The sequence below is a fragment of the Moschus berezovskii genome, chromosome 16, assembly GCF_049115385.1.
Source record: "Moschus berezovskii isolate FMDL1 chromosome 16, NW_MosBer_1.0, whole genome shotgun sequence".
Classification (NCBI taxonomy): domain Eukaryota; kingdom Metazoa; phylum Chordata; class Mammalia; order Artiodactyla; family Moschidae; genus Moschus; species Moschus berezovskii.
Genome location: NC_142475.1, coordinates 17,181,162 through 17,203,814, shown reverse-complemented (window position 1 = coordinate 17,203,814; position 22,653 = coordinate 17,181,162). Strand labels below are relative to the sequence as shown.

General features: G+C 39.5%; 1 protein-coding gene across 7 annotated transcripts in view; it reads right to left on the bottom strand.

Annotated features, from left to right (window-relative positions):
• VPS13B (vacuolar protein sorting 13 homolog B) overlaps positions 1-22,653 on the bottom strand; it is a 767,155-nt gene that overhangs the window by 70,133 nt on the left and 674,369 nt on the right. For all 7 annotated transcript variants that reach the window (XM_055431816.2, XM_055431817.2, XM_055431818.2 and 4 more), the window contains exon 43: positions 21,763-21,924. In XM_055431816.2, the coding sequence (XP_055287791.2) occupies positions 21,763-21,924 (162 nt within the window). The remainder of the gene's footprint in view (positions 1-21,762; positions 21,925-22,653) is intronic.

The following is a 22,653-nucleotide window of genomic DNA, read 5'->3' as shown; positions in this document are numbered from 1 at the left end:
GTTTGGGTAGGACTTCAATTGGTAAAGAAGACAGTCACTGGCCAAGGGGGACAATATGAGAGGTGAAGTCAAAAGGTTTGCTTGGGGCAAAGTTCATAGTCTCAATTATTTGGAAAAGAAGAAACATGTCAAAAAAAAGAGTGAGGATAAGGTCTGAGAAACAGATCTAGATGGTGGGCAGCCCTGATGATTTGCTGAGCTAAGGAATTTGTGCTTTATTCAGGAATTAGCCTTGTGTACAGATGAGCGATGTGTTGAAAGGATGGTGAGAGCAGAGTGTGGAGGGGTCTGGACAACTGCAATAGAATGAGACCAGTGTGGGCCGGAGAGAGGAAGGAACGGGCTTCGCAAAATATCACCATCCATTCTGCCTAGAGCCCAAGGTGTCTTTAATGTTCTCTTAACAATCTGGAAATTTTCTTTCCCCTTGTTTCCATTAAGTTCCCCTTTCAGATTCACTTCCTTCACCATCTTTCTTTTCCATTCAGGTTTTTCACTCTCTGTGGCCTACTTAGCTAGTGTCTAATTTTTTCCATTGGGAGGAAAAACAGTCCAATAGGAACCACTCTTGTTTGAACTTTTCAGTGGGAAATGAAATGAAGTATAAGGCAGGTTGTACAGTAGCCACACTCAATGGAAGGCCTCAAGGGGCTACACTGGCATTTTTTTCTAGCAGACTGCCCTGTTCCAGGGCCACACTGGCAGCAAGATCAAATTCCACTGAAGACCTCAAATGGGAGCATAGAACTTTCCACTCATTTTTTTTTTCAATAAAAAATAAAACTTAAAACTGAATTACTGATCAGGGGCTTGGGGATCAGCTCTCAGGACCACCCACAGTCACATCCAAAGGGAGAATTCCTGACTCGACAGATTACAGAGGAAAGAAAAACAAAATGAAATTGAGGATAACAGGGTACACCAAGGAAAAGACAGAGGCGGGGTGTTAAGAAAAAACTTTAAATGATATCTGAAATATAAGTGAACGTACCAGATACTTTTCTGTGAACTTTATTTCACTAGTCATTTAAAAATTGTTATCAAGATGCTTTCGACCTAGTCAGAAATTGAAAATTTGTCTTCAGAGTCATTTGCATATTTTTGTAGTTTATAGTAATTTATTGTACAGTAATATGCAATGTTCCAAAAAGAAACTGAAAATCTAAATATGTAAACATATTTCTCCAATATATTTTATTCTTGACAGAAATTTTAGTTCTGAAAAAGTTATGTGAAATGCAAGTGAAAGTAAATATACAGTATATATTAATATATATGAAAGCTTAAGCATCATATTTGTTTTCTAAACTTCTAAACTCCTATCTATATCCCAAGAGCCTAGTGCACAGTAGGCACTGAATAAAATATCTGTTGAATAAAAAATCGGGATTTTTGAAAAATAACCAAAATAACCCAAAGTAGATACCAAAAAATTTTAGTGCTGATATTTGGGCATAAAATATCATAAAATGAGAATGAAATAAAAATATTTAGAAATAATTTCTATTTTGAGTGACCTTTCAATATAGGAGATTTGCTTTACATGGATAACAATACTAGATTAAGCTACACATCAATGAAATCCCTAAAATCTATAATTCAGACACTGCAATATGATACTAAAGCATAAAGTAGATCCTAAATGATATATACTAGGTGAGCATGACAAATGAAAATTAAGTTAAAATACGAACAAATTCTTGTCTATCCAAAATAATATCTAAAAAGCTACAGATCAAATTAAATAGATCAAGGCTGCTGCTGCTGCTAAGTCACTTCAGTCGTGTCCGACTCTGTGTGACCCCATAGACGGAAGCCCACCAGGCTTCCCCGTCCCTGGGATTCTCCAGGCAAGAACACTGGAGTGGGTTGCCATTTCCTTCTCCAATGTGTGAAAGTGAAAGTGAAGTCGCTCAGTCATGTCAGACCCTTAGCGACCCCATGGACTGCAGCCTACCAGGCTCCTCCATCCATGGGATTTTCTAGGCAATAGTACTGGAGTGGCTTGCCATTGCCTTCCCCCAGATCAAGGCTAGATTGCTTGTTTAGAATGCATGAGTGGAACTGACAGTACATTTCACATCAATAAACTAACATGAAAACAAAATGAAATATGTTGCTCATTATTGCTTTTTTAAGGCAGTTGAATTTCAGGATGTTCAGAATATCTGAAATAATGATAGAAAACATCTAGATAATTGCTAACCCTTGGTGTCACTCACTCTGATTCAATATTAGAACTCATAGGACTCTATATCTCCTTTTTATATTTATAGAGCACAACCTAAAAGAACGATGAAGTAGAAATAAATCAATTTGAATTATTTTCTAGTGGACAACTCGGATTCTTTGATGCAGTGTATTTTGGAAGAAAGAGGAGAAAGAAAAAGATTTCCAAATCAACCTTTCAGAGGGTGATATAATGGTCACGGTCATCACACAAGTATCAATGACACAAAAGATGAGGGCTTACATGTAGGTTTTCTCTCGAGATTGTCTGAATTATGTGAAAGCTACAAATTCTGTGCAATTGCATAAAGCAACCTCTTAAAGGAGAAGGGAAACCTGGCACACTCAAAAAATAGAATGAAAATTGTACCTGGAGAGTAAACTTTCTATCAAAAATCTAAGCTTCAGATACTCACTGGATTCATCAATTCTAAATAGGAATTTATCTTGATATAATAATTATAGACATGTACAAAGATCTACCTAGATGTACGTTTATTCCAGCACTGTTTTAATAATGAAAATATGGCATTACTAGGACATTTCAGTTCAGTTCAGTTGCTCAGTTGTGTCCGACTCTTTGCGACCCCATGAATCGCAGCACGCCAGGCCTCCCTGCCGTCACCAACTCCTGTAGTTCACCCAAACTCATATTCATCGAGTTGGTGATGCCATCCAGCCATCTCATCCTCTGTAGTCCCCTTCTCCTCCTGCCCCTGATCCCTCCCAGCATCAGAGTCTTTTCCAATGAGTCAACTCTTTGCATGAAGTGGCCAAAGTATTGGAGTTTCAGCTTTAGCATCAGTCCTTCCAATGAACACCCAGGACTGATCTCCTTTAGGATGGACTGGTTGGATCTCCTTGCAGTCCAAGGGACTCTCAAGAGTCTTCTCCAACACCACAGTCCAAATAAAAATGTAGCAAAAACAATAATAGCTATCAGTTATTAGACACATATTTGGGCTTTCCTGGTGGCACAAACGGTAAAGAATATGTCTACAATGCAGGAGACTTGGGTTTGAACCCTGGTCAGAAGATCCTTTAGAGAAGGGAATGGCGACTCACTCCAGTATTCTTGCCTGGAGAATTCCATGGACAGAGAAACCTGGCGGGCTACAATCCATGGGGTTGCAAAGAGTCAGAGTGATGACTGAGCAACCAACACTCACTTTTTCTTTCACTTTCACGTGTCAAACAGTGGGCTAAATGCTTTTTATATATGCCCTTATTTATTCCTTAAAATAATCTTAGGTGGGAGATATGTTTATTTTATGAATGAAAAAGCAAGCTGAGCTATAGAGAGGCCACAGTGCTCAAGAGGGCAAAGTGTAAGATTTGAACTGAAGTGTCCTTACTAAGAATCTCTCTTCTTAATCATACTTATAATATAGAATTCTCTGAAACTATTGAAAAAAAAATTCACAGCATGAAAAAAACATGAACAATTTTATTTAGCCAAAGATTAACCAGAAAAAATCACATTACAAAAAGATACGTGCAATATATACTCCATTTTAATAAAATGAACAAAAAGTATACACATCTATTCCTAAAGGGAGAAAAATGGCTAGAAAATATACCAGAATGCTAATAGTGGTTATCTTGGGGATGTGAGCTTTAACTTTCCTTTTTATGTGTGTGTTTTGTGTGCTTTTATGTAATTTCCAAATTTCACACTATAAATATGTTTTACTTTGCAATCAGATAAAAACTAATGTTATTAAAATGAAAAAAGTTCAACAGAAAGCATACAGAGCCTTCAAGTAAAAAGAAATTAGACATTTCTATTTTAAAAACTCACATTCAGCTTCCTGCATGAAGTCTCCCCACGTGTCCTAGTCAGTGTCACAGATTTACCATTTGCTCTGCTGGCATTTTGCTGAAAGGATGACCTGAGCCTCAGTTCATTTCTGAGGCCTCCATCACTGCTCTTCACACAAGGTCTGGCTTGCTGTATTACTTACTCATATGATTCCTGGGGCAATTTAATACAATTATTTGAGGTTTTTTTTTTTTTTTTCCCCCCTAAGGCAAAAGGCTTTTTTCCCCAATTTAGCAAATATTTTCAGGGTTCACATCTAATGAATGTTCACCATAAGCCAACAAACTGTACTACGCATGGTGGTGGTGGTGGCTTAGTTGTCAAGTTGTGTCTGCCTCTTTTGCGACCCCATGGACTATAGCCCGCTAGGCTCCTCTGTCCATGGGATTTCCTAGGCAAGAGTACTAGAGGGACTTGCCATATCCTTCTCCAGGGAATCTTCCTGACCCAGGGACTGAACCCATGTCTCCCGCATTGGCAGGTGGATTCTTTACCATTGAGCCACCAGGGAAGCCCACATGGTGGAGACGGAGACAAATGAGATGCACACTGAAAATTCTCACAGTATAGTGGGAGAGACTTAACAAGAAAAAGTACAGTGTAAAAGTTTATGAGAGAAAGAAAAAAATTGTTGTAGGACTCTAGAGGTATTATGCTTGCATGTGTGCTAAAAGTTGCTTCAGTCATGTCTGACTCTTTGCGACCCCATGGACTGTAGCCCGCCAGGCTCCTCTGTCCATGGGATTCTCCAGGCAAGAACACAGGAGTGGGTTGCCATACCCTCCTCCAGGGGACCTTCCTGACCCAGGGATCAAACTTTTGACTCATGTCTCTTGCATTGGCAGGTGAGTTCTTTACTACTAGCGCCACCTGGGAAGCCTTATTATGCTTGGAGAAGTTAAATGAGTGACCAGAGATTGATACATTTTACTTATCCAAGGAAATAACATGAAAAAAGATACTGAAATAGAATAAAAGATATTTCTGTTATTTCTCATAAACAGAAGCAGGTGACAGCCTAACTTGGATTGGTTTTTCCTGCACAAAATTCATGCCTAAAATAACCACACTGATTGCATTACGAACAAGTTATAAAAGTAGCAAACTATAGCTTTAAATCTTTGTGCAAACAACTTACTGTCAATATAATGTGGAAAATTAACTTTATATTATGAACTCATTGGCTTACATTCTTCTAATAGCTTCTAGTAGACCATAACCCAGATAGATCCCATAACCCATGGGATTTTGATCCTGGAAAGGAAAGAGTCAAACTGGAACACAAATCATTGTTTCAGGTCAGATCTTGCTCTCAAAGCAGCCATGTGTGCAGATTCTTGGGGATGAGGAGAGGTGAGAGTTAGGGAGAGGACCTGCCTGAGAGAGGATGGTACAGAAAGGGAGGCTGAAGAGGCAGTGAACTCTTAGGTCAGGAATTGCCATTTATTTTCAGAGCACCAGTCATCAATGAACACCAGACAGTGAAGCATTAAAGGCACTAAAACATAGTAATTGATAGTCGTTTGGCTGTTTGAAATAATGTTATTCACTATCTGCCTGATCTTATATATATATATTCAGAAATAGTAGCTCCCAGGAAACAACAGATTCTAGCAGCACCCCACTGTTTATTTTTATGAAGGGTTATCACAAGGCAAACACTGATGAAGGAAGAGTCAGGAAAATATAAACAAAAAAACAGTTGCGTGAATGAAGGAAACTGTAGCTTTGCATGACTTTTGACAATTCACAATAACAAAGACTCATGGAAGGATGTAGAAACTTTCACCTGTGTATAGCTGAGAATATTAGGAAATGCTAGCTGGAAAATGGGAAGTAGAATAGGAGCTGACTTTATTATCTGGCCTTGAAGCTGGAGAATAAAAATCACCATTCCTCAAATAATATAGTATAACAAAGGGCAATCCATAATAAGATATAATCATTAATAAATAGCAAAAAGGACATAAAAATAAGCCATGAGACCTTTGAAAAGATACTGCAAAGCAAAGGAAAAAGCATATGACTGACATTTACATACTGGAGAGAAAAATAAATTTTAAAAAAAGTCAGATGAAGAGTAGTGGCACTTTTATACATTATCTACAAAAACGATGCTTAATGAGTATTCCCTGCTAAAAAGCTACCTAAATAGAAATTATCTAAATTAGAGAAAAATAATTCACTTCACAATTTAAAAAAAAAAAAAAGATTTAAGGAGCAAATTTTCTCATTAGTTAAAATACAATGCTATGTATAACTTTTGGGGAACATATTAATCATGAAATCAGATATAAATGTATACAGTGAATAAAAAAGCGTGAAATGATATATGCTGCTGCTGCTAAGTCGCTTCAGTCGTGTCCGACTGTGTGACCCCAAAGACAGCAGCCAACCAGGCTCCTCTGTCCCTGGGATTCTCCAGGCAAGAATACTGGAGTGGGTTGCCATTATAGGCTTGTTTTAAAAAGGTCATTTCAACATTACACATATCTATTGTTTTCATGTTTCTAAAGGGTATGGGCTTCCCTATATTTAAATGACATACGACTGAAAAAACAGGTGCTGTGACACTAACAGCTGCCTTAAGTCCAGAACTGTGTCAGTCTTTGAGGCTGTTCATCCTTAATGCTACCATAAGGGGCTGAAAAGTAAAAATTCACAGAAATTTTACATGTATGCTTATGTGTCTATACAGAAAAGGGTGGTCTGTCTATAAAATATGAAACAATTCACACTTTTAAAAAATAAATAAGATAAATACAAACAATAATTGCTTAATTAAGTAACACTAATAGTCACAAGATTTTGGTGCTGGGTAGACACACTCTTGACAGAATGATAGTGAATGGCTGTCATGCTCATGGTTGAACCCAGCTCCTCAGTGGAAGAGATAAAGGTAAGCTGGATCGATATAATAAAGAATACTTTAGGTAAGCTGAGAAATGGAACAGTGGAGACACTGTTTGATAGTCATTCAGACTTGGATAAATGGTCTGAGCTTGTGAGCCAGATTGTCAGTTCTTGTTTGTTTGAAAATCAATTTTGACGAAATACAAATATAAACCATGGAGGAAATCTAACAAAAGTTTGAATAAAATTGTTCTTTAAAATTTTCTTTTAAAATGTTCATTCATCATTTAGCAAAATTTAGTTGAATGTAAAATAGAAGACATGTCAACATGTGTCCTAAGAATGGATCAGGTAGTTTTATGCAATCTGTAACTTATTTTCGGTCATCATGGCCATTTAGACAATTAAAATTGTTATGCTTAATTTTTAATTAGAAAAAAAAAGAAGCCAACAGATGGGATATAAAAGACATCCAAAATTTTTACAGTTATTTATTTTCATTTAACTAAACTGCCTTGCCATACTAAGAAAACATTTTTGTAAAGGTTAAATAAAGTATTTCATGGCAACCGCTGCTTCTTAGTGCCTGTATAACAAGAAACATGAGCCAGCCAAAGTTGTGCAAGTTGGTTTTCTTTCCCAGTAAGGGAATGTGGTATCTAAGACCTTGTCCTAACTCATTTTATCCCCAAGTGTAAGTCAAGCAAGTCAAATATGAACTAATGCCTGAAGGGAAGTCCCTGACTCCAAAAGTATGGATTATTTCACATTTATCTTAAAATCTGCTCTCAGAGTTCTTAAAATTCACTAACTTGGCAAGTCAGGAATTATCATGAGAAATGAAATAATTTCATAACTATGAAGTCATCCAACATTCCATGCATCTGACACTCATTGGGCTTGGCCATGTCTTGGGCATTATTCTGACCTTTAGATAATAAGCTCTTCAATATCCTGCTCAGCATGGAAATAATTAAAAAGTGCCACAGTATAATAGGTATGCCATTGTCTTTAACAGAGTTAATGCTTTTGTTACACAGGCTTGTGGTAACAGGTTATGATTAAACGCAATCACATTCTGAATGCTGAAATCTTTATAACATTCTTAATCAGTATTTCCCATTACTTACAAATGGCAAAATACCATGCTTTAATGGTCCAGCTGCATTCCCTTTCTCCAATCACTCTGTATTAAAATTCACATTTAAAATTAGTTCAGTCAAGGACCTTTATGTTTAGACATCAAGAATTCACATTTGCAGAGCACTAGCTTGTGAAAAGCCTTTGAGTGTCTTGTAAAAAGCTTAAGGAATCCTCAGTACATTTTTCTCCAAAGCTATATTTCAATATTGAAAATTTACTGCCAGAGAAGGGATGGCAGAGACCATTAAGCAGCTTCACAGTTGAAATAATCCCCAGTTGTGCCCTTTTGCGCAGGCTTGTAGAAAACTATAGAAATCAGTCCTGGGACTGGATAAAGTGTCTTGTCACAAGCTATCTTTGCTACTTTCTTGTGGAAGACTTTACAAGTCTTAACAAGGCCACACTGCAAACCATTTTTACATAGCGACTTTGAAATATACAGGAAAAAAAGAAAAACTTGACCCCAAACTTCTTCCTCTCATTTAAACAGAGTAAATGTATTTACCAACAGAAAATGAAGAAATTCCAAACATCTCTATCCACTAGATACTTAATGACCAAAACTGCCAGGGCCCCATTTACTGGTGACTTCAACAAGGCACTATAACCTTCCTCAGAGAACATAAGTTTCTTGGAACCTCTCAGGAAACCCAAAATATTTGATGAGAGAAAGGTGAAGAGACAGAGTCTACAAGTCTTACTATTTTGCTGTTTCAATGACTGCTTAAAACTAAAATAAAAAAGCAGTTGATGGGGACTGGATAGTAGGTCCCGGGGACTCAAATGGAGTTACTGTTTACAGAATATTTTGGATTGAAATCCTTGCCAGATGGTCCCAAGAACTGTTTACCTCACTGTTGATTTTAGCTATCTTAATGTCAGCAACAATAAAAAGAAGCTTGTTACTGCCACTGGGGAGCAAAGGCACACAGTCCTTCCTCCCCAAACGGAACTGCTAGTTGCGGACAGCTGTGCGCTACGCAACAGTAAAGGCGATAATGTTGTTTCTGGGAATCTATTTCCATGATTAGAGGAAACAGAAAATATAAGGCAAATTTAACCTGAAATAATGTCTACTTTAAATCAGTACTATTTTGTAATTGTACAACATACTTTCAGTTTATGATAAATAATACAGTTTTTTCAGTTTTTTACAGTTTTTTAACAAAAGCAGGCAGAGTCGGACATGCATGTGGACCTGAAAGTTGGTCTCCTCTGAAGTATACTGCTAGTCCTCTCCTGTAGCATTTCCCTATTTCATAACAGTTTCCATCAGAGGCCACTGGGAGGCCAAGAGGGTAGAGGTGGCAGAGATGAGGAGCTACTCTTGATTACGAGTCCAGTTGCACAGACAGCATACAAAAGCATGAATTTTGAGTTCAGAGGACCTCTTTTTGTGTGCTTGTACAACATACATAAAAGTATCCAATATGACGCAGACTATTTACAGTGTTCACATTTTTAAAATAAGCTTTTAAATCTATGTTCTTGAGAAATATCAGATGTCATGAGAAATCTCAACATTTATTTACTCAGTGTACACTTATCAAATGCCAATTATGAGCAGGATACAGGATTAGATATTGTGGAAAATCATGTTTTAAAAAGCCTCCTACTTTCCTTCCCTCTTTTCACTTTAAGCAAATACCCACTACAACTACCTCAACATTTATAGTCAGCCTCAGTTCTCTCTCCTGTCTCAAAGCAGGAGAAGGCTTTTGTGATAAGTTAAAAACAGTCCCTGATTCTCTCAGCAACTCACATCAAGAAGTTACCTTGTGACTGGCCTCACCTTGTGACTTGCTCCACCTAGGAGAATGTGGCAGCAGATTCTATGAGGGTTCTGAGGATTCAATAGGTTTTGCAGTCTTTGCTCTCGTTCTCCTGTCTAGGCGAGACTGCTGGAAGGATCACATGGAAGAGAACCCTGGCCAGTGGTCTGCCAAGTACCAAATGTGTGGGCAGGGCCATTATGGACCACTCAGCCCCAGCTGGCCAACCAGGTGACTGCAGCCTCATGACTGAACCCAGCTGAGACCAGGAGAAGAACCTCTTAACTAAGTGCACCTAGATTTCTGACCATCACACTTATGAGCTAATAAACTTTCAAATAGAAGTTTCCCGGTGGTTTGTAAATAGCAGTGGATACTGGGATAATTCGATCCTGGGTCCAACCTTCTACCTGTAATCTGGATGCCTTCTTCTTCTCTTCTTCTGGGACCTTATGCCATTAATCACTCTTCCTGTCTTCTGCATCATCAACCTATCTGCTATTTAGTCCTTTTCATATATGAACATGCCTAGTTTAGTTCAGTCGCTCAGTCATGTCCAACTCTTTGCAACCCCATGAACTGTAGCACGTCAGGCCTCCCTGTCCATCACCAATTCCTGGAGTCCATCCAAACACATGTCCATTGAGTCGATGATGCCATCCACCATCTCATCCTCTGTCGTCCCCTTCTCCTCCTGCCCTTAATCTTTCCCAGCATCAGGGTCTTTTCAAGTGAGTCAGCTCTTCGCATCAGGTGGCCAAAGTGTTGGAGTTTCAGATTCAGCATTAGTCCTTCCAATGAACACTCAGGACTGATCTCCTTTAGAATGGACTGGTTGGCTCTCCTTGCAGTCCAAGGGACTCTCAAGAGTCTTCTCCAACACCACAGTTCAAAAGCATCAATTCTTCGGTGCTCAGCTTTCTTCACAGTCCAACTCTCACATCCATACATGACCACTGAAAAACCATAGCTTTGACTAGACGGATCTTTGTTGGCAAAGGAATGTTTCTGCTTTTTAATATGCTATCTAGGTTGGTCATAACTTTCCTTCCAAGGAGTAAGCTTCTTTTTATTTCATGGCTGCAGTCACCGTCTGCAGTGATTTTGGATCCCAGAAAAATAAAGTCAGCCACTATTTCCACATCTATTTGCCATGAAGTGATGGGACCGGATGCCATGATCTTAGTTTTCTGAATGTTGAGCTTTCAGCCAATTTTTTTCACTCTCCTCTTTCACTTTCATCAAGAGGCTCTTTAGTTCCTCTTCACTTTCTGCCATAAGGGTGGTGTCATCTGCATATCTGAGGTTATTGCTATTTCTCCTGGCAATCTTGATTCCAGCTTGTGCTTCCTCCAGCCCAGCGTTCCTCATGATGTACTCTGCATATAAGTTAAATGAGCAGGGTGGCAATATACAGCCTTGACGTACTCCTTTTCCTATTTGGAACCAGTCTATTGTTCCATGTCCAGTTCCCACTGTTGCCTTCTCAAGAGGCAGGTCAAGTGGTCTCGTATTCCCATCTCTTTCAGAATTTTCCACAGTTTATTGTGATCCACACAGTCATACACCCAATCAGGATTTAAAAAAAAAAATCATGCTCATTTTCCCCACTTCCTCACCTCCCATTCATTTTTCAACCTGCTCAATCTGATTTCTGTTCCTATCTAGCCATGGAGAACGATTTCCTTGGGCTATCAACGAACTCCCCATTGCCCATACAGTGCAGTTATTGCTTCACTCAATGTCCTTAGGGCAATCTGAAGAAGGGGTGGGGTGGGGAAGATTCAAACAAAATGAACAGAACTGCAGGGACGTGTGATGACTGTGGTTCCAGCTAATGTCTTGACTACAAGAATCTTGACTTGTCAGAGAATCTGAGCTAGAATCACCCAGGTAAACTACTCCTGAAATTTTTGGCTAATGAAACTGAGATAATGTTTTATTTACTGAGGTTGTGGGCTAACTGTTAAGCAGCAATCTGTAACAGTATGGAGTGTGATGTGTGTACACGGGTGCCACTGTAACAGAAGCCTCTGATGTGTGTGTGTGGCTGCTTTGGTGCAAGTCAGTGGGCAGAAACCAGAGTACTGGTGTCTGGGTGTGGATTTCTTTCACATGCCTGTTTGGAGTTCTCTGAGCTTCCTGGGTCTGTACATTTCCGTCTTTCACAAAGTCTGGGACATTTTCTGAGATTATTTCCTAATGAGGGGGGAGCCCTATTCTCTCTCTCTCCTGTCATTCTTTGATTACAGCTATTCATATATTAGACCTTTTGCTTGGATGGATTTCTACTGATCCATCTTCAACTGGGGTGTCAGCTGGGTTGAATTCTTTTTTTTTGTTTTTAATTAGAGGATAATTGCTTTACAATGTTGTGTTGATTTCTGCCACATAACAAGGGCTGCATTCTTATCTAGAGGCTTGACTTGGGAAGAATCCTCTTCTAAGCTCACTTGGGTAGCTGGCAGAATTTATTCCCTGGTGCCTATATGAAGGGGCTTCCTAGGTGGCACTAGTGGTAAAGAACCTGCCTGCTAATGCAGGAGATGTAAGAGACCTAAGTTTGATCCCTGGGTCAGAAGATTCCCCTGGAGGAGGGCATGGCAACCCACTCCAGTATTCTTGCCTGGAGAATCCCATAGACTGAGGATCCTGGCAGATACGGTCCATAGGGTCGGTCGCATAGAGTCCAACATGACTGAAGCGACTTCGCACGCATGCACGCCTGTCTATGTGAGGAGGGTTCTGACTTAATGACTAGCACTGGCAGCCACCTGAACATCTTCATGGCTTCCCACACCTCCCTGCCCCATGGCCTTCTTCATAGGCAGCTATAACATGGTAATTTGCTTCTTTCAGGTCAGCAGGAATGTATGTTATCTATCTCTCTCTCCTGACAAAAGGGTCCAGTCCCTCTTTTAGGGCTTTTACCTGATTAAATCAGGCCATCTAGAATCGCCCTGTTTTGATTAACTAAAAGACTACTAACAGATATAGAGAACTAGTGATCACCAGTGGGGAAAGGGAAGGGGGAAAGGACTCGATAGGAGTAGGGGGTTAGGAAGTACAAACTACTGTGTATAAAATAAATAAGCAACAAGGATATATTGTACAGCATAGGAAATATAGTCAATTCAATATTTTGTAATAACTTAAAATGAAGTATAATCTATAGAAATTTTGAATCACTATGTTGTATGCCTGAAACTAATATATTGTAAATCAACTATTTACTTCTTTTAAAAAAAGAATGTTAAAAAATCAAACTAATTTAGGAATTAATTATACCTGTAAAATCCCTTTTCTGTTGCCACAGTGGCTTTAAAGTATATGCATGATAATTTCAACCTCTGAGTCATTTTGGTGTTGGCATCTGTTAATCATCTCTCCCTTGAAATTGAGTAATTCTTTTTTTTTTTTTTTAGATTTTTGAGACCTGTCAAGTAATTTTGGGTCATAGTGTGGACACTATAAACACTCTATGGTGAAGACTCTGGATTCTCTCATAATTCTTCCAGACTGTTAATATTTCTAATATGTAATTAACTAGTTTAGACTCAAACCAGTGGTAAAAGAACCCATAGGTTAGACGTAACACACACAGGTTTGATCCCTGGGTCGCGAAGATCCCCTGGAGGAGGGCATGACAATCCACTCCAGTATTCTTGCCTGGAGAATCCCATTGACAGAGGAGCCTGGCAGACTGCAGTCCACAGGGTTGCACAGAATTGGACATGACTGATGTGACTTGCTGCTGCTGCTGCTAAGTCACTTCAGTCGTGTCCGACTCCGTGTGACCCCATAGACGGCAGCCCACCAGGCTCCCCCGTCCCTGGGATTCTCCAGGCAAGAACACTGGAGTGGGTTGCCATTTCCTTCTCCAATGTGTGAAAGTGAAGTCGCTTCTAAAACCTAGGTGAGTGGCAGTGCAGATTAATTCACTTCTTTAAGGCTTGGGTACAATCTGCTTTCAGTCTGCCCCATGCATGTGTGCTTCAGCAGGAAGCAGATAGGTGGTACACATTTAAACATATCTCCCTATTCTCTGGATTTCCCTTTCCCAAGATTTTCTCTTCACCCTCTAGTGACCTTGGTTGCCTGAGTTCTTTTGCCTGGTACCTTGGGCCAGAAAGACAGTAGGCCCCCCTTGCATGGCTACAACTGCAGTTTCCCTCAAACCAAAGCCACAACAATTGGGTGAAACACTGTGCAGTTTACTGGCTCAAAGCTCCTATTCCCCTCCAAAATCTGTCTGCCTCTGTTCATCTCTAGAGGGAGATATTTTGTGTTCTGCTCAGAATTTACAGCTGTCATTCACAGGAAGATCAGTCTGTTAGGTATTTATACCAGTCTCTGACTTCTACTCTGCCTTGGCTCAGTTACTATAATCTCTCACTCCTGGGTTATGCAGTGGTGTCCATACAACCACATGCATTCTCAACCTCCTCTTGACTGTTTACACAACTGCATGACAGGAACCTTTCCAAAATGCAACTGTGACCCTATGATCATTTTACTTAAAACCCTTCGGTAGACAAAAGCTGCCTGTCACATACAGGTGTATCTCCTCAAAATGCTCTTCAGAACATAACTCCTCCAAAGAGCAGTGTTCTGGAGGTGGCTCATACTTGTTTGTGAGAAAGTATTGCTAAATATTCAGGAATCTAATGAGATGGTTGTTAAATCATTGGTAGCCTAAAATCAGCTATGGTGGGAGTCCTTACACCATGCAAGTTGGCCAACCCTACAAATTAGTTTTCCCATCACCATCAAAGAGCCAGTTTCCTAGCACACGTCTCCTCAGTAAGGCCTGCAGTTTTAATGCCTGAGTTTATTCTGAACTAAACCTGAATCCCCTTGAACCTGACCGGCTGCCTACCTACCTGTGCCCTGGTTCTGCCTCATGTGCACAGCAGACAAGGGCCCTCGTGGCCTTCGACTGTATGGTCTTGCAATTTCACACATGTGCTCTACACTATAGTCAAATCATTCAAGTGCTACCATGCCATGTTCTTTCTTGCCTCTGTGGCTTTCACACACGTTGGTTCCCTTCCCTGGGAACACCCCTTTCCCACCCCACTTCACTGACCTAGCACTTACTTTAAACATGAAAAGTCAATATGACTTCTACCAGGAAGCCTTGGCAGATTTCCCTCCTCATGTTAGGAAACACTTCCTTTGAGTCCCCATTAAAACTTTGTCCATATTCAGAGGCAGGTGATTTTACCTTATGGTCCTCTTGCTTTTCTTCCTATGGCTGGTGTTTTAACTCAGTTACCCATCACGTCTCCCTGTCTGCAACTACTGCCACAATATCCTCATAGATAATGATCATGTCTCTAATTTGTTTACTTTATGACTCCCTCATCAGACAACATGTTTCTTAGAAGAATGTACACATTTACAAACACACAACAGGTCATAAGAAATTATTATTTGTTGATTAAAAATCACTGGGATATAATAAGCATCTAGACGGAAATAATGAGTCAGGTCTTAGATGCTAGATAATTTGGGTATATTTAATAGATAATGGTTGTAAAGATTTTTGGACAAGAAAGTATCAAAGCATCATCTAGGAAACTTATTTGAATTGTAGTTTGCAAAGTAGACTGAAGTGGGCCAAAGATGTAAATAAGGGAATAATTGAAAAAAACTATTTCAATAGTTCACAGAGAACCATTCTTGATAAAGTATTCTTGCCACTGTTCTAATTAGCTTTTGAAATTCCTCTTTGTCTATATATAAATATTTTCAGAGTTTTTACTTCTTTCTGACTTAATAATCTGTATTATTTTAAAAAGTTGAGAAGTATATAAAAATGTAATACATTGGAAAAAATATCACCTTAAAAATATACCATTCAGAGGCAACATTTTGACATAACTCGCTTCAGTATTTTTCTATGCATTTATACTTCAATGGTTAAGATCATATTGTATGTATAGAATTTTATATTTTGCTTTTCTGACTGATATAATATGATAAGCTCCAATACTTTGGCCACCTGATGCGAAGAGTCGACCCACTGGAAAAGACCCTGATGCTGGGAAAGATTGAGGGCAGGAGGAGAAGGGGATGACAGAGGACTAGATGGATGGATGGCATCACCGACTCAATGGACATGAGTTTGAGCAAACTCCAGGAGATAGTGAAGGACAGGGAGGCCTGGTGTGCTGCAGTCCATGGGGTCGCAAAGAGTCATCGACATGGCTGAACAATGATATGGTAGCACTTTGCCTTCCTATGTAAGAATGTAAAGGCCCCATAATAGTTCATCTCACAGGTATGCCAGATTTTTCTTACCTATTTCTTTAAAACTGAACTTTTTGATTTTTAAAGTTTGATAGTATGAATAAAATTATGATAAACATTTTTGTGTATACACCTTTGTATTAATTTGAACTGCTCCCTGAGAGTTGAAAACTAGTAAGAGAATTACTAGGTCAAAGGCTATGATCATTTTAATTGCTATGATGCTTCTTATCAAATTGCTTTCTAGAAAGGAAATATCAATTCCATTTGCACCTTCTGGGTGTAAAAATGTCTTTTCATTTGCCTTTTCTAATAAACTCTCATATGCATACCATGTGCCATATAATAGCAGAGGCCAATACTTGAAAATTTATCAGTGAGAACAGTTTGCCAACATAGAATATTCACCTGCCTCCCTCGTGCAATTCAGTTCAGTCGCTCAGTCATGTCCATGCAACCCCATGGACTGCAGCACACCAGGCCTTCCTGTCCATCACCAACTGCCAGAGCTTGCTCAAACTCATGTCCATCAAGTTGGCGATGCCATCCAGCCATCTCATCCTCTGTGACCCCCTTATTCTCCTGCCCTCTATCTTTCCCAGCCTCCCTAAGTCTGATTTTAAATTTTAAAAATTGTGAAAGTTGCAACAAGAACGTGCTCATTCTTTAGATATATACACATACATTATATAAAGGGATATGGAGAGAGTGGTAACTGAATAAGAAATTACAATCTAATAAAACTGACAACTGACTGGAATTACCGTATAGCTAGACACTCAAAAACCCATTACTTTTTCTTTAGACAAGAGGAAAAATGATCAGATCTCACAATATTTTCACATTTGAAAAAAGAACAGCAGAACTTTCTGTCTATATGGGCGAGAACAAGAACAATACAAATATTTTACTATCATGTGGCATGCTGCAGTCCATGGGGTCTCAGAGTTGGACATGACTTAGGGACTCAACAACAACAACAACACTGTTATGTGATAAGCACAGGTTGATTTTATGTGTTAGATTTAATCTATTACCTGTCATTTCATAATTTCTGAAACATGTTACCAAGTTTTCAAGTGATGGGAATATCATTTTGAACGGAGCAAAGACAATTATCTGTCAAATCTTTAGTCTACTGAATTTTGTCAACTGAGAGACCTGAAAGCAGGGGTTGACATATTAGGCATGACTTCTGGGTCATTTGGTGCACTGCCTTTCTATAAAGCCAGTGAGTTAGGAGTTTCTTTAACATTTTCAGATAGTTGGAAAAAAAAGCAGAAAAATACTACTTTGTGATGTGTGCAAATTATTGGAATTCAAATTTTCTTTTCTGTAAATAAAGTTTTATTGACACACAGTCACACTCATTTGTTATGGCTGCTTTTGTGCAAAGCTGAATGGCTATGAGAGAGGCTCTAAGGCCCTGAAAGCCTAAAATAGTCACTGTCTGGCCCTACTCAAAAAAGTCTGCCAAACTCGGCTTGAAACTAATGTCTGATTTGTGTTTTCTTTCCTAAATCTGATTACTTTGATGAGTATTTCCCAGATGCTCTGCCGCTCTTCCAAACTGACTCTTGTTGCCTTTCTCATTTTTAACTATCTGCCATTTTCACAAGCTGATAAAACTTCCTACTACATCCATTTGGAGCAATCCTTTATTTTCTATAGCTCTATCTGGAGCCTATTTTCACCTTGACTGATGTTTTGGTTACCAAATTAAGTCATTGGTAGTTGGAATTCTGCAAACCTAAAAAAAAAAAGCACAATCTATAAATTGTGCGTGTTTTAAGGGTAAAGCAAATTTATTTCCTTACATACAAGCAAGAGGCATTCCTGTTTCAAGCAGTTTAATTAGCCAACAGTGTTGGCTGGAAAATCCCATGGACGGAGGAGCCTGGTAGGCTGCAGTCCATGGGATCGCAAAGAGTCGGACACGACTGAGCAACTTCACTTTCACTTTTCACTTTCACATATTGGAGAAGGAAATGGCAACCCACTCCAATGTTCTTGCCTGGAGAATCCCAGGGACGGCAGAGCCTGGTGGGTTGCCATCTATGGGGTCTCACAGAGTCGGACACGACTGACACGACTTAGCAGCAGCAGCAGCAACTCTCTCTTAAACAGAACAGGAAGTTAACTTGAACAGCCTACACAAAAATCCTACTACGATGGACGTGTCACTATATCCAGTTTGGTTAAATTAAACAGAGCTCCCCTTGACTCTGAGCTGCACAGACTGTCCATATTCTGGGGAAAGATTTCATAAACTCATACATGCAGTCCTTAGATTCAATTCCATATACTGTGAAGCACTTCTCTGAAGACCATTCCTTCGCTGGTTACTGTTCTTGTCCAACTGGAGTAAAGTCTCCTGGAGTGGGATATTTAAGGGCCCTTTGAGGTGGCATATACGGCTGTGCAGCTGAATATGTTGAATTATCCCCTAGGGAATTGTTTTGTTCTTCCTTTGTTTGTTTAGGCAAGCAAATGTTGTAGGATAGCCAGCATTTTCAAGTGATTCTTCCTCAGAGTATGTGTTAGAAACTATAGGGAGAGTTTATAACTTTTCAACTCTAAAAAGGTTTTTCAGCTTTGGATTTCTGGAATTGGTTGTGTCCATGTTTTTCCCTATCCTGTTGGGACTTACTGTTGTTAGCAACCTCCTGTGTGGTTCTAAGACATGCTGACCTCTTTGAAACCTTTCCAGGTGTCACTGCTACTTTCTTGATCTCTGCAATATAAGCTACATTGTTCAGTGGAGTTAAGTTCTCTGAACTTTAGAAATCCTCCCTGAGACTATGAATTGACTAACACCCAAGGTAGCATAAACATGCAGACACAAATGTTCCTAAAACCAAGCCTGCTGGGCAGTGCAGGATATGACTTGGAGTCTGGAAAAAGGGAACAGTTTGCTTACTTGTGCGTTTGTGACTACCTCCAGGTGCAGTCTGAAGCTAAGTGGCTAGTTTTTCTGATCCTCAGATGTAACCTCTCATTAGAATACAACAGAATCTGTAACTATGGACCTAAGGAATTCCATGAAGACCCCTGGGCCCATTAAGACCTTGCTGGCTTCAAAGGGTCCTAAAACATGCTTCCTTTAGCATATGAAGCTGTACTAAAGGGACACCTTTTATGAATAGGATCTGAGTTTTAGTCTAAAGATCATGATGACTATAGCTCATCTTAACATTTGTATCCAGGAGATGCAGTTACAAATTAAAAAGAGGAAAAACAAAGTTTAATAGATACCTGTCTTATGTTTCCAGTTTGTCACTAAAAGGTTCTTATTGTTTTTTGTTCTTAAAGCTCTGCAAGGGTTCATACTTGTACTAAGAATGCCATGTTGCTGCTGCTGCTGCTGCTAAGTCACTTCAGTCGTGTCCGACTCTGTGTGACCCCATAGACGGAGCCATGTTACTCTAGCTTTAAATGTGCAGTATTATAGCTGTGATTTCTCAGCCTTTCTCTTAAAACCTCACAGTTTGGCTCTTCTAGCAGACAAATCTTGCTGCCAAAACCTAGGAGAGTTTAACAATGTTATGGAAATAATAGTATATCGAGAATGAAAAGACATGGGATTCAGTCCCAACTCTACCACTATCTTAGCTTAACATTTCTGTCTCCTTATCTATAAAATGTGCATAACAAAAATACAAATCACACAGGGGTACTATGAAAATAAGACTAGTAATAAATACAAAAAGACCTTGAAAAAGTACAGCAGAGTTTAAATATGAAAGGTATAGTATGGCAGTGGTCGGCCATTCTTTTTTCCTGGTCATGTCCTTTCCATTCAGAAACTGTACATCTACAACATGAAGACACCTGTTCCTCCACACCCCTGAGCCCACTGTTCTTAGCATCATCCTTCCCATCCTGGCTCCAGTGTGCAGAGAATCTTGAGTCAGGGAGGGCCATGATAGTCTATGCAGCTTAAAATGACTTTGAAGGAAAATGAGCTTTCTCAGGTTTGCTTTCTATTGGCTGAGGCCTGCAGCTTGCATGTATGAATGGGTGAAGAGGCTTCAGGTATGACCGCACATTAAGGCACCTTCTCAGAGGTTTCTTTCCTGTCACGACCAGTTCATTTCTGGGAATGTAATGGTCATAGAAGCCTTTCGAAGGTCTACACGGCTAAACAAGTCTTAATATGGACTGTCTCTGGGTGGTTGGAATTATAGGTTGTCTTTTTTCTCTCTCTTTTGGTTTATATATCTGGTCTATAATCTTACTTTTGCAATTAATAGGAAAAAATAACTACTTAATTTTTAAATGAAACAAATGACCAAGTGTCCTTTAATGATGCTACAAGGAGCAAACAACCAAACAACTTAAAAACTCTCTGCTGCTGCTGCTAAGTCGCTTCAGTCGTGTCCGACTCTGTGCGACCCCATAGACGGGGGCCCACCAGGCTGCCCCGTCCCTGGGATTCTCCAGGCAAGAACACTGGAGTGGGTTGCCATTTTCTAACATGGACAGTTCTTAAAAGGAGAATTAGAAAAATAAGGGCATGTCATTCATTCTAAAAATACAAGTGCAATATCATACCATACACATTTCTGAAAGAACTCTTATTAAAAAAGGATATATGGTGTTTTACCATCCTGTTAGATTAACCAGAATTAAATACATAGACTTAAGAAGAATTTCACTGTATCTACTTTGCCAAATTTGATATTAATAGTGTGGCAATATGATTAAAAAAAAAAAGCAAGTAAGAAATCAGAATCTAGCTACTGGAAAAAAAACAGCAAGAGAGAGCCTGAGGATATAACATATCCTAAAACTGGTCTATAGACCAGATGGGAAAACTTGTTCTCTAATCTAATGACTTTCTTTTAATCATAAGCAGACAGTAGTTTCCTTATTACCCAGGGTTGTAGAAATACATTATTCTTGAAAGTACTTCCTAGGATTTCTTTTACTCATTTAAGACCATGTCTTTGTATTTAATTCGTCCTCAGCCATCCCTGCAGGGCACATCCCTCTAATTATTCCCATTGAAAGTGACAGGAAAATGGACTCACACCCCTTGGAAAACAGATGTCCTTTGGTCTATCTTTCCTCAGTGCTCCCCTGGGTGCAGTCTGTCACTACAGTCACTCTGTTGCGGACCGTGAGCTGTCCTTGCAGGGTGAGGGCTAAGACTGTTTTACGTTTGAATCTCCAGTGTCTATACATGACTGGCATGGACTATATACACAGTAAGAATCCGAATACACAAATGGAAAATAACTCCCGATATACAATGTTTACAGTACATCAAGCACTCTTTTAGCACCTTATGTATTAACTGATTCAGACCTCACAATCCTATGAATCAGGTACTATTATTATCCCCAATTTACATATAAGAAAAATGAAGCACTAAAGCAAAGAGAGGTACTCCAGAGCCAGGAGCCAAGTCTTCGTACCCTGGCTCTGGAGTTCAACATCATTGTCACCACACTACCCTCTATGGTGCCCATGTGTACACGAGAATGACCACTCCAACAGGACCATGGGTATGCTGTGCTCCCATTTCTAAGCATTTCTGGGTTTCTGTCTGGTGGAGATATATATACTATGTGGCCCCTTGGGAGACTTAAAAAGGGAAATAACTGGACACAGGCACACAAATGCAGAAGAAAGGCATCCCCAAGCTTAACAATTGCTGTGTTTGTAAGGCTGTTTCTCAAGTACCTGTGGGGATTTGTGAGAGCGCCAGCTGTACTGGTGACTGCAGAGACTGGCCAGCAGGATATTTTCATCAGTATCCACCTGGCCAAACCGCAGTGTCTCCTGTGTGTCATTACAGATCACAAAATGGCTGAAGACCAACTCCTCCACCTCAGGGCATTTGTTCTGAAAGAAAAAGAACACAAAAGCCAACGTGCATCAGATTAATTGCAAGATGTTTGGCAGCTGTCTGCCCAGTGGCGATTGTTACAACACAGAAATACTAAAAGATCTGTTGTCATTAGCTCTGGTATACAAAGTATTCTATACTTCCAGGATAAGCACCAAAAAATACCTTAAAGAGATCTTAAATGCTCCAGGAATATGTTTTGATTTATATTCCTGCAAAATAAATCATACACACAGAAGAGGAAAAAGAACAATGAGATCCCTCAAACGTTTAATGTTTTAAAATGAATTAACATGCTACAAAGAATGCTGTACCGGGTAGTGCACGTTTTTGAGCATAGTACCAGAGGCTAGAATTACCATGTTCCCGGCCTTCTAAACTTGACAATCAAGACCAATTACCAAAGCCACAGTTTGTACCCTACAGAAAGTAAGGATCATTTAGGTAATACATCCCCAGTTCCCTTAAGGGGGAGGGTGGTGTATGTGTGTATGTGTGTGTGCGTGTGTGTGTGTGCGTGCATGTGTGTGTGTGCGTGTGTGTGTAAATCTGCTCAGGGAAAGATGTAAATAAAACCATAAATTTCCCTCTATTGTTAACAGGCTGAACACACAAAACAGATCAACTTCAGAATCTGTGTAAGACAAGCTGCAGTTTTCAAGAGAGAAAATGTTAGTTGAAAAACAGTTGCTGGTGTCTATTTCAGCTAATAATCAATCAGCAAA